Below are 12,243 nucleotides of genomic sequence, written 5' to 3'. Positions count from 1 at the left end.
ATATGATGACACATGACAAAAAAAATCTACTTTTTTATTTGTATAACAAGATTACATGTTTTCTCATACTTGCTTATTGTCATTAATCATAATTTATGCAATATCCAACATTAAACACATGAATGGAAATTTTGTGTAATACACATTTTTACAAGAAAAGCCCAATTTGTTATTGTATTCCCTAGAAAATTTTGTATAAAACACATGTAATTATCATTAGTGCCATAGAAAAACTCAATTTGTTATATCTTAATTCTTAAAAAAACCATTATGTTATTTAATTTTTTGGGTTTGTTAAAACTAAATAATTTTATGTTTATGCTGAAATTTATATTTTATGATGGGTAATACTAATTGGTAAACCTACATGAAACATTTATAATCTTTTGGGTTTAAACCTGTTATATAAGAAAATTCCACAAAAACACAATATATTATATGTAAAAGAGAAAAATCAAACTACTTGGGTTGTGTCGACTTGATAAGGCATGCGAAAGATATAGTGAATAACCTATTGAACAATGTTCAAATCCGGACACTAATCAGCCTTTGTGTTCATGGAGGTTCGTCTGAATGACTCTATGACATGAGACAAAGCCTCATGTTTGTAGTAGGGGATTAGTCGGTGTGTTAAAGCTGGCCGAAAACCCTCGTTAGGAAAGTTCCCTTCCCCAAAAAAAAAGAGAAAGAGAGAAAAACCATTTCATTTCTTTCGTGTGTATTTTAGGCCCTTACATTATTATCTTCCGGCTAGTTTTATTTTATTTTTAAGAAAAATATCAAAGTGACTTTAAAAATCCGACATGGCTTTAATAATGTAATCTAGAAACTCCTCCCACGCTAATTGGTCTAATACATGCTTCTTCGGTGTCTGTTTCAAGTTGATCCACCACTACTTGTGTTGAAGGTCATCTCTAATCACATTTATCTAAGTGTGTAACACAATCAAATCCCTAATGAAGTCCTTTTAGGTGCAACTCTTCCTTACCACCTCCTCTTCATAGTTCTGAGGTTTAGTCGTTGGCCCGTTCACCTAGAGTTGTATGGAATATCGTATTTCCTATCACCAACATCATTCACATCTTGGATATGGTTTCCATCGGGCACCAACCAACTTCTTCATCTCCTCTTTATGTTTTTCGTCATGCCTTTTCAACATGTCTTGGAAAAGTAGTCATCATTTGCTTTTTTCCCTTCTTCAATGTTTCTTCGTTTCTTCTTACATTGATCAGAAGTTATTGGGAAGTTATTTAGAAGAGTCAGTTTCGAGTTTCGATTCAATTGAGTATCCTCATTGTCCCTCCAACAAGCTTTTCTACATATGGCGAACGGTTATTGAGAGTGTTCACCATTTTGAAGAAATCCACGTGTTAGCTCTTAAATATAGTAAAACATTGAACACTAAAAGAATGTAGGATCCTACATTGTATTCTAGGCACATAATAGGGCCATACCATCGTCTTTCTATTCGTCTTTATTCACTATGGTTTAAGACTAACACCTTGTTCTTGAATTCAACTTAACGAAGGAAAAAAAGAGAAATTGATGGAAGTGAAAGGAAAGTAAAATCAATTGGTGTTTACAAGTTTCATTAAGAAAATAAACGAAAAAAAGGAAATGGAATAATTACTTGCCCTCTTAACTTTCTTTCAAATTTGGAAGGATTTTGAGAGAAAGAAACATTTTTTTTTTTTTTAACTTTTCTTACATTTCTCCCTAACTCATGAACACAAAATATAATTTTCTTTATTTCCTTATTTTTTCTCTCTCCACCCTTGCTAAAACTCGGGAACTAAACACAAGCACTATATTAAACACCTAATTCATTTAAGCATATTCTCTGACACATATTTGAAACACTTGTCATATGATTCGAACGTTTTGACCCTTTAAAAACATTATTTCAAACCAAAGCATAATTTGTGGAAAAATAGGTCTTCACGTCCTAAAACCAAGGGTTATGTAAAACTTTCAAAAATATATGAAGGTGCAACAACTTAAACATCATAACATAAATTGAAGTAAAACCACCACAATCAACGCAGCCTTATAAATATTTATGACTTCAGCTAGCGTGTTCATTCTATAGTTTTGACTTGAATTATACATGTTAAAATACGTATTTTAGGCTTGGTAAGCCAAACTGGTAATATCGAAATTCAAACATCTTAGAGTCCAAGAACTTACACTTTCCTTAAGCCAAGAAAGTGGATCAAATACACGTATTTTAGACAGACTAGTGGTTATTTTTGTTATAAAAATCTTAATTACTCTAGGAAAGATCGTTATTTTGATGATTTTCTCTTTTATTTAAAAAAAAAAAAAAGTTTAACACTTTTTTCACCCAAATAAAAAAGAAGACGAATCATACCTAAGGATGTGGGCTAGTCTTCTGTAGGTCAACAGTTCGACGAAGAAATTGAACCCGCAATCTGGAGAAACACATTCAGTCTTCAATTCCATCAGAAATGGAGGTAGACGGCGGCGCCGGCGATGGCGTTTCAGTATCAGTAGCAGTCGTGGCGTGTACCGCTATGACTATTTTCTACGTTGCCATTCTTTACTCTCCCACATTGATCCTCCGTCTCCCACCTCCCACATCCTTCAAGAGCTACATGACTCGACGGTTCATTTGCGCTGGTATTTCTACCTTCGTCTCGCTTCTTGTCTGCGCTTTTATCCTTCCTGTAAGTTGAAACTTCCATTATCCCCTTTCTAGTGCAAATTTCGATAGTTGCAATGCCCATTGACAAAATCAGCGATGAGTATTAGAGCAATGGACTTTTCGAACTAGTAATTGCTTTCTGTCGTGACAATTACAATATTTAAGAAAAAAAAATTCAATTACAAGCTATATTGCGATTTTGTGCTTTTTGGCTTTGCATACTGCTAGGTTGTAAAAGACAAATTGGATCTCTTACAAAATCGATCATCCGTTGGTATTATTTGTTTTAGGAGATAATTTTGCACAAAACTAGGTTTTAAGTTCAAATGCTATTGACGAATAAACCATATTCAGCTTAAAATTTGCCAAATTAAATAGATGATTCATGATTAAACATCGGAAGTTTCATTCAGCTCAAAAGCTACCAATTTTTAGATGTTACAGTCCCATTTTAGGCCCTACTTCATTCTTTTAGTAGAGTTTATTTTTCTCCAACCAGTTTTAGGGTTTAAACAACTGTTCATAGAGAAGTGATTCCTTTTCAACTTACTGATGTTACCAAATTCCTCCCTAATTGTTCCAGATAAAGAGCTGGGAAACACCATACTTGTTTAGTGCTTATGGTATCCATCCACACCACACTGTAAGTAGTCCTTATGTTTGTACACAGGTGCATCAAACATGAATAAAGTCATAAACACTTGTTTTTATCAATTTATGTATCTTTCATGATTTGCAGATTGTAAATTGCTGAAATGGACTTTTATGTATGAAACAGTGGGAAGCTGTACTCCTTCCTCTTTTCCTCACATCTCTCATGTACACCGGATCATTTCTCCTCAAGTTTTTCTCACTCTGGACCTTGTTGAACGAGCAAAGTGGTCAACAAATAGATCTATCACTTCATGGCATAAAGACTGTTCTTCAAAACTTCATCAACTGGATCCATTCACATTTATGCAATATTTCATCATGGAGACTCTATATTGTGGTGAGTTTCGTATGTCTCTTGTTTTCAAAGTTCTATCTAAACATTGAGTTTATAAAGTGAGAATTTATCAAATTTACAGGCTCCACTTACAGAAGAGTTGGTTTTTAGAGCTTGTATGATACCTTTGCTTCTATGTGGAGGATTCAAACCTTATACAGTAATTCTTCTCTCTCCAGTTTTCTTTAGCCTAGGTGAGTCCAACAGTTTTTTATTTTCACCATCTTTTATTCCACATATTCATGTCAAACAGCTTTTCTTACACCATATATTTTGCAGCTCACTTAAATCATTTACTGGAGTTCTACATGCATCAAGATTCCAGTTTTCTGAAAGCTTGCATGGTTGTAGGTATTTGCTACTTTTTCACTTGCCCTTTAACATTTTCTTTATACTGAAGGATTTTTTTTTATTATATTCACCAAATATTTCTTTCCTATTTTTTAGGTTTTCAGCTTGGGTACACTGTGATCTTTGGGTCATATGCATCATTTCTTTTTGTCCGAACTGGTGAGTGATGATTAAAAATTAATGATGTTAAATGTTTTATTAATTGCTAGTGATTTATCTAAATAATAATATTTGTTGTTAATTGCAGGACATATAGCAGCACCATTTGTGTCGCACGTGTTTTGTAATTTCATGGGCCTTCCTGCATTCTTTTCTCCAAGGACAAGTAACAAAACACATTTTCATCATTTCAATTAACTATTTATATTATTATGGATCAATTACATAGTCATAATTTTTCAAATCTGAAAAATTTCAGGAATGGTGAGTGTGGGATTTGTGGCAGGGGTAGTTGGATTTGTGTATCTTTTATTTCCACTCACTTCCCCTGAGTTGTACAATGATAGAACTGACAATTGTAAATGCTGGCATAGATACTGTGATTGGAGGAGCTAGAAACTATGCAGTTGCTTATTAATACCAAAAATGTAAACTCAACAACTGTGAAAATTCGCTTATTTTAGTTTATTATATCTGATCTTACAATTGTTTCAAGGAGCATTTATATCCTATAATACAAGTTCCTCTATTCCATTTAGCTTCTATATAGTAGTAGGCATAATTTACTTGATGATCATTGATCCACCTGTGTCCTCCATCATTTAATTGATTCTTGATTCAATTACTCATAGAATGTATGCATATACATCACTTAGCAAGGAGCATTAGAACTATCATCAAGTTCCATCTTTTCAACATTTTGGTACTTGTACTTCCACGAACATACCAAGTAATACCCAAAGTTAATCAACCCAATACCAGTTAACACCCAATACAAGTTATCCATCCTCCCATCATTAATCCCATCAGGCAACCATCCTGTGGTCTTCCTCACAAGATCAACCACTGCAGTCCCCAAATAAAAGGCTACTCCAATATACATGGCCACCATTGCAGTAGCTGTGCTCTTCATCGACTTGGGAAACTCTTGGTAATAAAACGACACATGACCTGGTAAATGAAACGCTTCACCAACACCAATAACCACAAGCTGTGGAACCATCCAAAACACAGACATTGGCACGACTGAATTCCCTTTTAGGTCATGTGATCGAGCTATAGCAAGTCGTTTTGACTCAACCAGTGCTGAAATGGCCATGCCTAACGCGTTCAGAACATGGCCCACCCCTATGCGTTGTAGGGGTGTGAGGGAGGTGTTTGTAAGTTTTTGGTATGTGGGAAGAAGGAAACGGTCGATGAGGGCGATAAAGATGGATGATGAAAGCATAACGAAGACAATCATGGTTCCTGCTGAGATTTGGAAGGTGGTGTGTGTTGGTCCGAGGTGACGATCCATGGCTAAAGCTTGGAGGACCATTAGGCTCATTTGGATGGCTAAAGGGGTGGACATAATGACACCGGTTGACCAAAGTGGGGAGATTCTGATTAGGGTTTTGAGGTCTTCGACTTGTTGTATTGTGCAGAGGTTCCATGGTTTTTTGATGGAGTATTTGTCTGAAGTGGTGTCCAATTGAGTTGTTATTAGAGCTGCATGGTTTAGGAACCTGTATCATTTTTAATCATTAGTTATAGTGGCTTGAGCTATATATTCGCTACAATATCATTATTTCGAAGCTTAATATATAATCATTGGTGGCTTGAGCTATATATTTAATAAGATAATGTTTATTTTTCCATAGGTGAAATATTTGCACTTTGTAAACCACATATGCAAAGATAAAAAGGCAGACTAAAAAACAAAGATTATATATATATTCTATCCTACCTTTCCTCTCATTTTGGGAGGATTTGTAGAGAAAGTAATATGAGGCTATCATTTACCTATTTTACCTTTCAATCTAATATAAAAAAATCATTAGTCTACATGATCTTGATTTTCTTCAACTTCATTTTTCTCCACCATCGGATGACTATGATTTCAATTCCATATACAACAAATTTTCTTCGCAACGTCAAAGTGGTGCCAATGATTTCGATGTGTTTAGAACCATGAGGGAGGAATATCACGTGCAAATGGGTCACGTATTGATTACGAAAAAGTATGGGAGATAGTGAGGAAAGATCCAAAATGGATAAAAACACCAACATCATTGGAACAACAATCAAATAGGTCTCGTGGTTCGGGTTCGGTTGACGTTTCCGACGGACACACGAACATCAACCTCAATGCGGACACCGATGAGATCCCGAACGAGTTTGACGACATCGAGGAAATCTCTCCGCCACGACGACCGATGGGGCGCGACAAAGCGAAGCGCGCTCAACGACATGCGGAGGAGAATGGAAGTCGGTTTTGAGAGCACGAGGAAATGAAAAAAAAATTCGACGCCCACACGGAAATTGCAAATAAAATATATGAATTGCAACGGGAGCATTTGGATTTCCTTCGTCAAGAAGTTGAACAAGATCGCATATCGAAAGATTTAGCAACTCTTACGACAACCGAAGAAAATTTGCCACTTAGATGAGCTGAAATGATACGGAGGATGAAGGCAAAGATCGAGAGCAAATAATTGGACGAAGAATAGTTTGTCGGTGTTTTTTTTTAATTATTAGGACTATCGTGTGTTTTTTGTTCAATTTTTTTTTGTTTTGTAATGTTTTTTTTAAGTTTGTATGGTATTTTTAATTTACTATTTAATGGAATTATGTTTTATTAATTTATATGTTTTTAATAGATATATGAAAAAAATAAAAAAATAAAACAAATTAGAATAATAGAAATTAAAAACATCCAAAAAAAAAAGAAATAGAAGATAGTATGTGTTATCTCATGTTATTTGGTGTTGTCCATTTCTACATTTGGTGTTATAACACCAAATTTTGACTAGGATGATGATGTGGACACTTTGGGTGTGATAATATGTAATAACATGTTGACCACACCTAGTAGTCTTAATCCAGGAATGTAACACCTGTCGACACCTCCTGCTTCATTGTATGCATCTCCAATTACCTCCACTTCTACTGAAACTAAACCATTTACATTAGGTGTTGAAGGTCTCGCTTCGGATGCACCACCATTAACAACCAGAGAATTGATGGTTTGGAGAAAATATTTATTTGGTTGTGCTTTGACTACTCCAAAAATTTGTTCAAGAAAACTCATCATACACGCCCACACCATCAACTTAAACGCATGAGAGATTTTTGTTTATTTGTTGTGTTAATGGAAAATACATCATGGGTTTCATTCCTATAGTTCCTCATCTTGGTTAAAGGAAGATATTTCCATCTATATCCATTTTTCGATCTGGGTTTTATTCCCTTAGTTGAATTTCCAAGAGGGTATCTTGCGATAGTATTGCTAAAGGTGTTGATAACCTTTCCCCTAATAGGGTATCTTGCGATAGTATTGCTAAAGGTGTTGATAACCTTTCCCCTTCTGAATCTCAGTTCCATAGGTACTCATTTTCATCTGATTCAATTAGTTTTAGGATATTCTATATCTATCAAATATCAATGCCTCTTAATCTCTTATACTTGTATTTGTAAGTTCTGTGGATTTTTGTTTATTTGTTGTGTGTCTTTGTGTGTTGTGTATTCTATGGGTTTTTCTTTTCCGTAGATTTTGAATGTTGAATCACTAAAGATATATGCTATTATGTTGGTTGATAAGGGGATTATATGTATATGGTGTGTAAAATACGTAAGTATGTTTCTTTAACGTTTTATACACTAATCAGGATTGCTGAAAGAATAGTCTTTTTTTTCCACAAAAGAATAGCATAAGTTTGTGGTGCTTGCTTTTGCATCATGATTAATGTATAAAAGGTGATCTGAATGCATTAAAGGGTGACCTTAGCCAGTAAAAAAAGCATAACTAAATTTTATATATATATATATATATATATATATATATATATATATATATATATATATATATATATATATATATGGATTTTATTTGAACTTCAAGTATGTGTATCCATAATGTGTAACCCCAATACAAACAAAACAAAAACACAGGAGAATATATATATATATATATATATATGGATTTTACATCAACAATGTGTTGTTTTTCAGAATCATTTATTGAAACGAGTAATCAAGAGTTAAAAACATGGATAGACCATTGCTAAATAAGAAAAATCAATCTTAAAAATTGAAAAAAAAAACCCATTAAAGAGAAGTCATATAGCAATACATCCTTGAAATGTTAAATAGCTAAGCTTGACATAAGTTATTAAAAATGGTCCTTAGATGGTAGTAAACAAGTCAAAAAACTCATACAAGGGCTCATGAATTGGATAAGCAAATTTTCAAAAGATCATTTGATTTTCACTATTTAAACGCCATTTAAAATGAGATTTATTTCTTATATGTAGGTTCAAAATGTGTATGCACAATTTAGGGAGGAATAACATGTTGTAGTGCTCTCTGAGATCTGACTCGAAGGTTTTTTATGGGTATAGAAATTGAATTTGACTTTGATTTTGGAAAAAGATTGAGAAACATCGGGTGCATTTTTCAAATGGATATCCGATAGTGATGGGTGAATGCCACTCTGCTAATATGACAACCCCACAAATGTAAGTGTTTATGTTCTCTCGCTTTGGATGTAAAATCAAAGATTGAGGGCATTTTGTTTTTTTAATGGAAAAGAGAGGAATCGAAATACACTAATGCGATATTATAACATGGTATTTAAGTACAACAAACTAATTAGAAAATAATTAAAATCTTTGTTTCTTATTAGGACAAATTACTTTTAAAAGCAGTAAATTGGAATTATGTGTTTATGTGACAATTTGCATTTCCCTTTCTAATATGTATTGAACATAGTAATCAATCAGGATCAAAGTTTGGAACATGATTTTAAAGATTTTTTAGATGATTATGGTGAAGGTGAAATTCAAATTACTGAGTTGCTTGATAAAGTGACGAGAAACATTATAAAAGATGACATGAGCATGCTTCCTGAGTTTATACCCATGTGAACGTGACATCAACATTCAACACCACATATGCACCTTGACCGCCCAAAAAAACCTCAAATTTTGACTGAAAGTAAGTTGCCATTTCAAAACCTTAACCCTTTTCTATTTGATTATGAATGTCGGTGATATGCAAACAGACTATGGAACACAAACTACCTCTAAATTGGTTGTTAAAGCAAGTGGTGAAGCATTCTTTTATGAAAGGCATGGAAAGAGCACACAGATGTTAGTTTAGGCCTGGACTCACCCTTTTAGCACCAATCAAAACAGCAATTTCTGTATATATTACCTTCGAAAGAGACTGATTACACACACAAAAAGACTACAGACTCAGCTATATAAACATGAAAGAATACGTAATAACCCTAACAAGTGTAGGTGCATGTGCTCCTATTAAAGTGGCTACTAAGCCACGTTATTTTCCTCTAGACTCGGTCCTCCAAAGACCAACTAAGCCTAACTTATTCTAGTATTTAGTGGCCCACTAACCTATAACCAAAATCCCGACTTGATCCATCAAGATTACCCAACAACGGAAACATACATGATTGAGAAAATGAAGTGAGGGTGCATGCACAAAGAAATACAAGTATGTTGCTATTATGGGTAAACATATGTAATTATGTTGTTGTTATAAGTAAAAACAAAGTACATTGCTTATATTGGTAAAAAAGGAGGTAACATGTGTTGCTATTTCCTGCAACTTGTCTTGTTTTTTATTTAATATTATTTGGTATATTTATTTTTTGTAAGAAATCATGGATTTTGAGGAGATTGTATTATGCACTTCATCAAATTTATACTTAGGTTGGTATATGGTTATCTATAAGAAAGATGTATGTTATTTCGGCCCATCATGAAGCATGGGATACCCTAGCTATTGTTATTTCAACTATTATTCAATATATGGATAATTTTATTTTATTATTAAACTATTTGATATTCTCTTACCACTTATTAATTTTTTATTTATTACATATAATTATCTCATCTTAATAATACTTTTATTTTATTCTTTTTAATTATATTTTATATTTATACTTTTTAACTAATTAACTAATATATTGATATACAAAATAAAATCAACAATTATATGAAACAAAGGATTTAAATTGATTAAAATGGTATAAATGATAAATATTAAAATACTATAACAACTATTATATTATTTTTATGGTTTTTTCTTTTTTGTTATAAACTAATGTTTGAAAAAATATCTCAAGTGCATGAAAATGATGTTTAACTATTAGAATAAAAAGAAACTTTAAAAAAAGCTTAAAAAAAAAAGTTAAAAATAAAATTTTATTGATATTACAAATCAAATAGAGCTTTAGATAATTATTTATTTATTGTTTACTCAATAAAAGTTACAAAATTAAGTTGGCTTATTCAAAAATGTTCATATCACCAAATTATTACCATCCATTATGACAAAAAAGAAAAATACTTTTAAAGTATAAGTAAAGAATATGTGTATCTAATTAATTCTAGTATTTGAATATTTAAAAAGCTAAAATATACAATTTAAGTGCTCAATTGCGTGTATTTAAAGCTTTACGAAACAATATATGACAGTAAATTTTTATCATCTTTTTACTGATATAACGTAACAATGTATAAATATCATACCAATTTATTATGAGACTTTTTTTTTATTTTAGTTATATCAACTTTTCTGATTAACAAAAATTATTATTAAGAGAATCACAAATCTTAATATGTCTTCATCTCTCTCTCTCTCTCTCTCTCTCTCTCTCTCTCTCTCTCTATATATATATATATATATATATATATATATATATATATATATTCCACCCTAAAATAAATATATAAAAACTTGTAGATACTTACTTGAAGCTATTTGTTGGAGTTGTTCTAACCAATTTTGTTCCTTCATATGACTCTTGACAATAATCCTCACTCTTCGTTGACAACAAAACTTTTCTTTTCCGGAAAGCCGCTACCACAACACAAGCCAATCGAGTAAACGGACTCTCTTGTGGTTTCAGTAGCCGATATCTACTCTTTCCTACCGCAAAAATCACTAAACCAATCAAATTAGCAGCAACACATAAACCGTAACCCAATCCCCAACTCATATTGTCTTCAACATAAATAATCCCCACAACACTAACAAGTAACCCGACATACAAGGTAAAAAAGTGCCAATTAAAGAAAACCCCTTGATCCTCAGGGTTGTCGAATTGATCTGCTCCCATTGTTGCTAGCGTGAACCGTGTACCTGCGAGCCCCATGCTCGAAAGAGCCATGCTCATGTACAAGATTGCGAGTTGACTTTTTGATGGGCCCACACAAACGTCCGACCCATTTTCGCATGGTGCGGGCTTTAACGAGTCGAGTGTTGCAGTTAAGGTTAGCAGGAGTATGCCCACCAAAGATATAAGAGATGAAACTAAAACTATTGTAAACGATCCAAAAAACGAGTCAGCGAGTATGGCTCCTAGGATTGGAAGCAAGGTGGTGCAACCGTTGACTATGTTTGCTATTTGAGCAGCATCGATGCTTTTGATATTAAATTCATTGATTAGGTATACGATAATATTATTTGTCCATCCTCCTGCGGCTAGTGTCAAACCAGCCATCGTTGCTATATTTAGATAGAAAAATGGTTTTGTGTTATGATTTGAAAGAGATTTGGATTCTAAAACTAAAAGTTAAACAAAACAAGAACATATACATACCTATGAGAAAAGGGAAGGTGATCCAACCTCCTTTAGTGGGTGTACCAGATGGTTTTGTATCCATGGCTGCGAAATTTGTATGTAACTGAATGTGTAAATTTATTTTCGGGTACATATATATAGAAAAAGGGACAATGGACCCCATAAAGGTAGGGTCATACCATATGTATATAATGTCAAGTCATCGTACCTATGGACATCAAAAGTAACTTATTAAAGGGGTGTATGTTATCCAAACTTAGACTATTCTAACTTGAATTAATTTTAGAAAAAAAATTGTTTTCAATTTTTTGATGGTAAGGTCCCACAAAGTTTTAACTTTGATAATTTTGTCCAGTTGACATGGATTAATTTTGATTGTGGTTTTGATCCTTTAACAAAAACGTGTGGTTTTGATCCCTATCTTTGTTTATACCGGAGAAATGATTCATATGGTTTGTATTTTTCTAGTTAAGGTCCAAAATAATTTCAACT

General features: G+C 33.0%; 2 protein-coding genes across 2 annotated transcripts; one reads left to right on the top strand and one right to left on the bottom strand.

Annotated features, from left to right (window-relative positions):
* Positions 1 to 2,364: 2,364 nt before the first annotated feature.
* FACE2 (farnesylated protein-converting enzyme 2) lies at positions 2,365 to 4,658 on the top strand. The gene is made up of 8 exons (XM_079027948.1): positions 2,365 to 2,687; positions 3,249 to 3,308; positions 3,444 to 3,656; positions 3,736 to 3,847; positions 3,933 to 4,004; positions 4,101 to 4,163; positions 4,252 to 4,329; positions 4,423 to 4,658. Exons 1-8 carry the CDS (start codon positions 2,469 to 2,471, stop codon positions 4,557 to 4,559), a joined length of 954 nt encoding a protein of 317 aa, XP_078884074.1. The 5' UTR covers positions 2,365 to 2,468; the 3' UTR covers positions 4,560 to 4,658.
* LOC145089511 (protein NRT1/ PTR FAMILY 2.7-like) lies at positions 4,606 to 11,843 on the bottom strand. Its single transcript, XM_079027942.1, has 3 exons — positions 11,770 to 11,843; positions 10,919 to 11,675; positions 4,606 to 5,668 (listed from the first exon to the last, which is right to left on the bottom strand). Exons 1-3 carry the CDS (start codon positions 11,831 to 11,833, stop codon positions 4,816 to 4,818), a joined length of 1,674 nt encoding a protein of 557 aa, XP_078884068.1. The 5' UTR covers positions 11,834 to 11,843; the 3' UTR covers positions 4,606 to 4,815.
* Between the last annotated feature and the right edge of the window lie 400 nt (positions 11,844 to 12,243).

The sequence above is a fragment of the Lactuca serriola genome, chromosome 1, assembly GCF_051521515.1.
Source record: "Lactuca serriola cultivar US96UC23 chromosome 1, Lser_US96UC23_V15, whole genome shotgun sequence".
Taxonomy (NCBI): domain Eukaryota; kingdom Viridiplantae; phylum Streptophyta; class Magnoliopsida; order Asterales; family Asteraceae; genus Lactuca; species Lactuca serriola.
The sequence above is the reverse complement of the archived record's forward strand: the minus strand, read 5'-3'. Positions and strand labels throughout refer to the sequence as shown.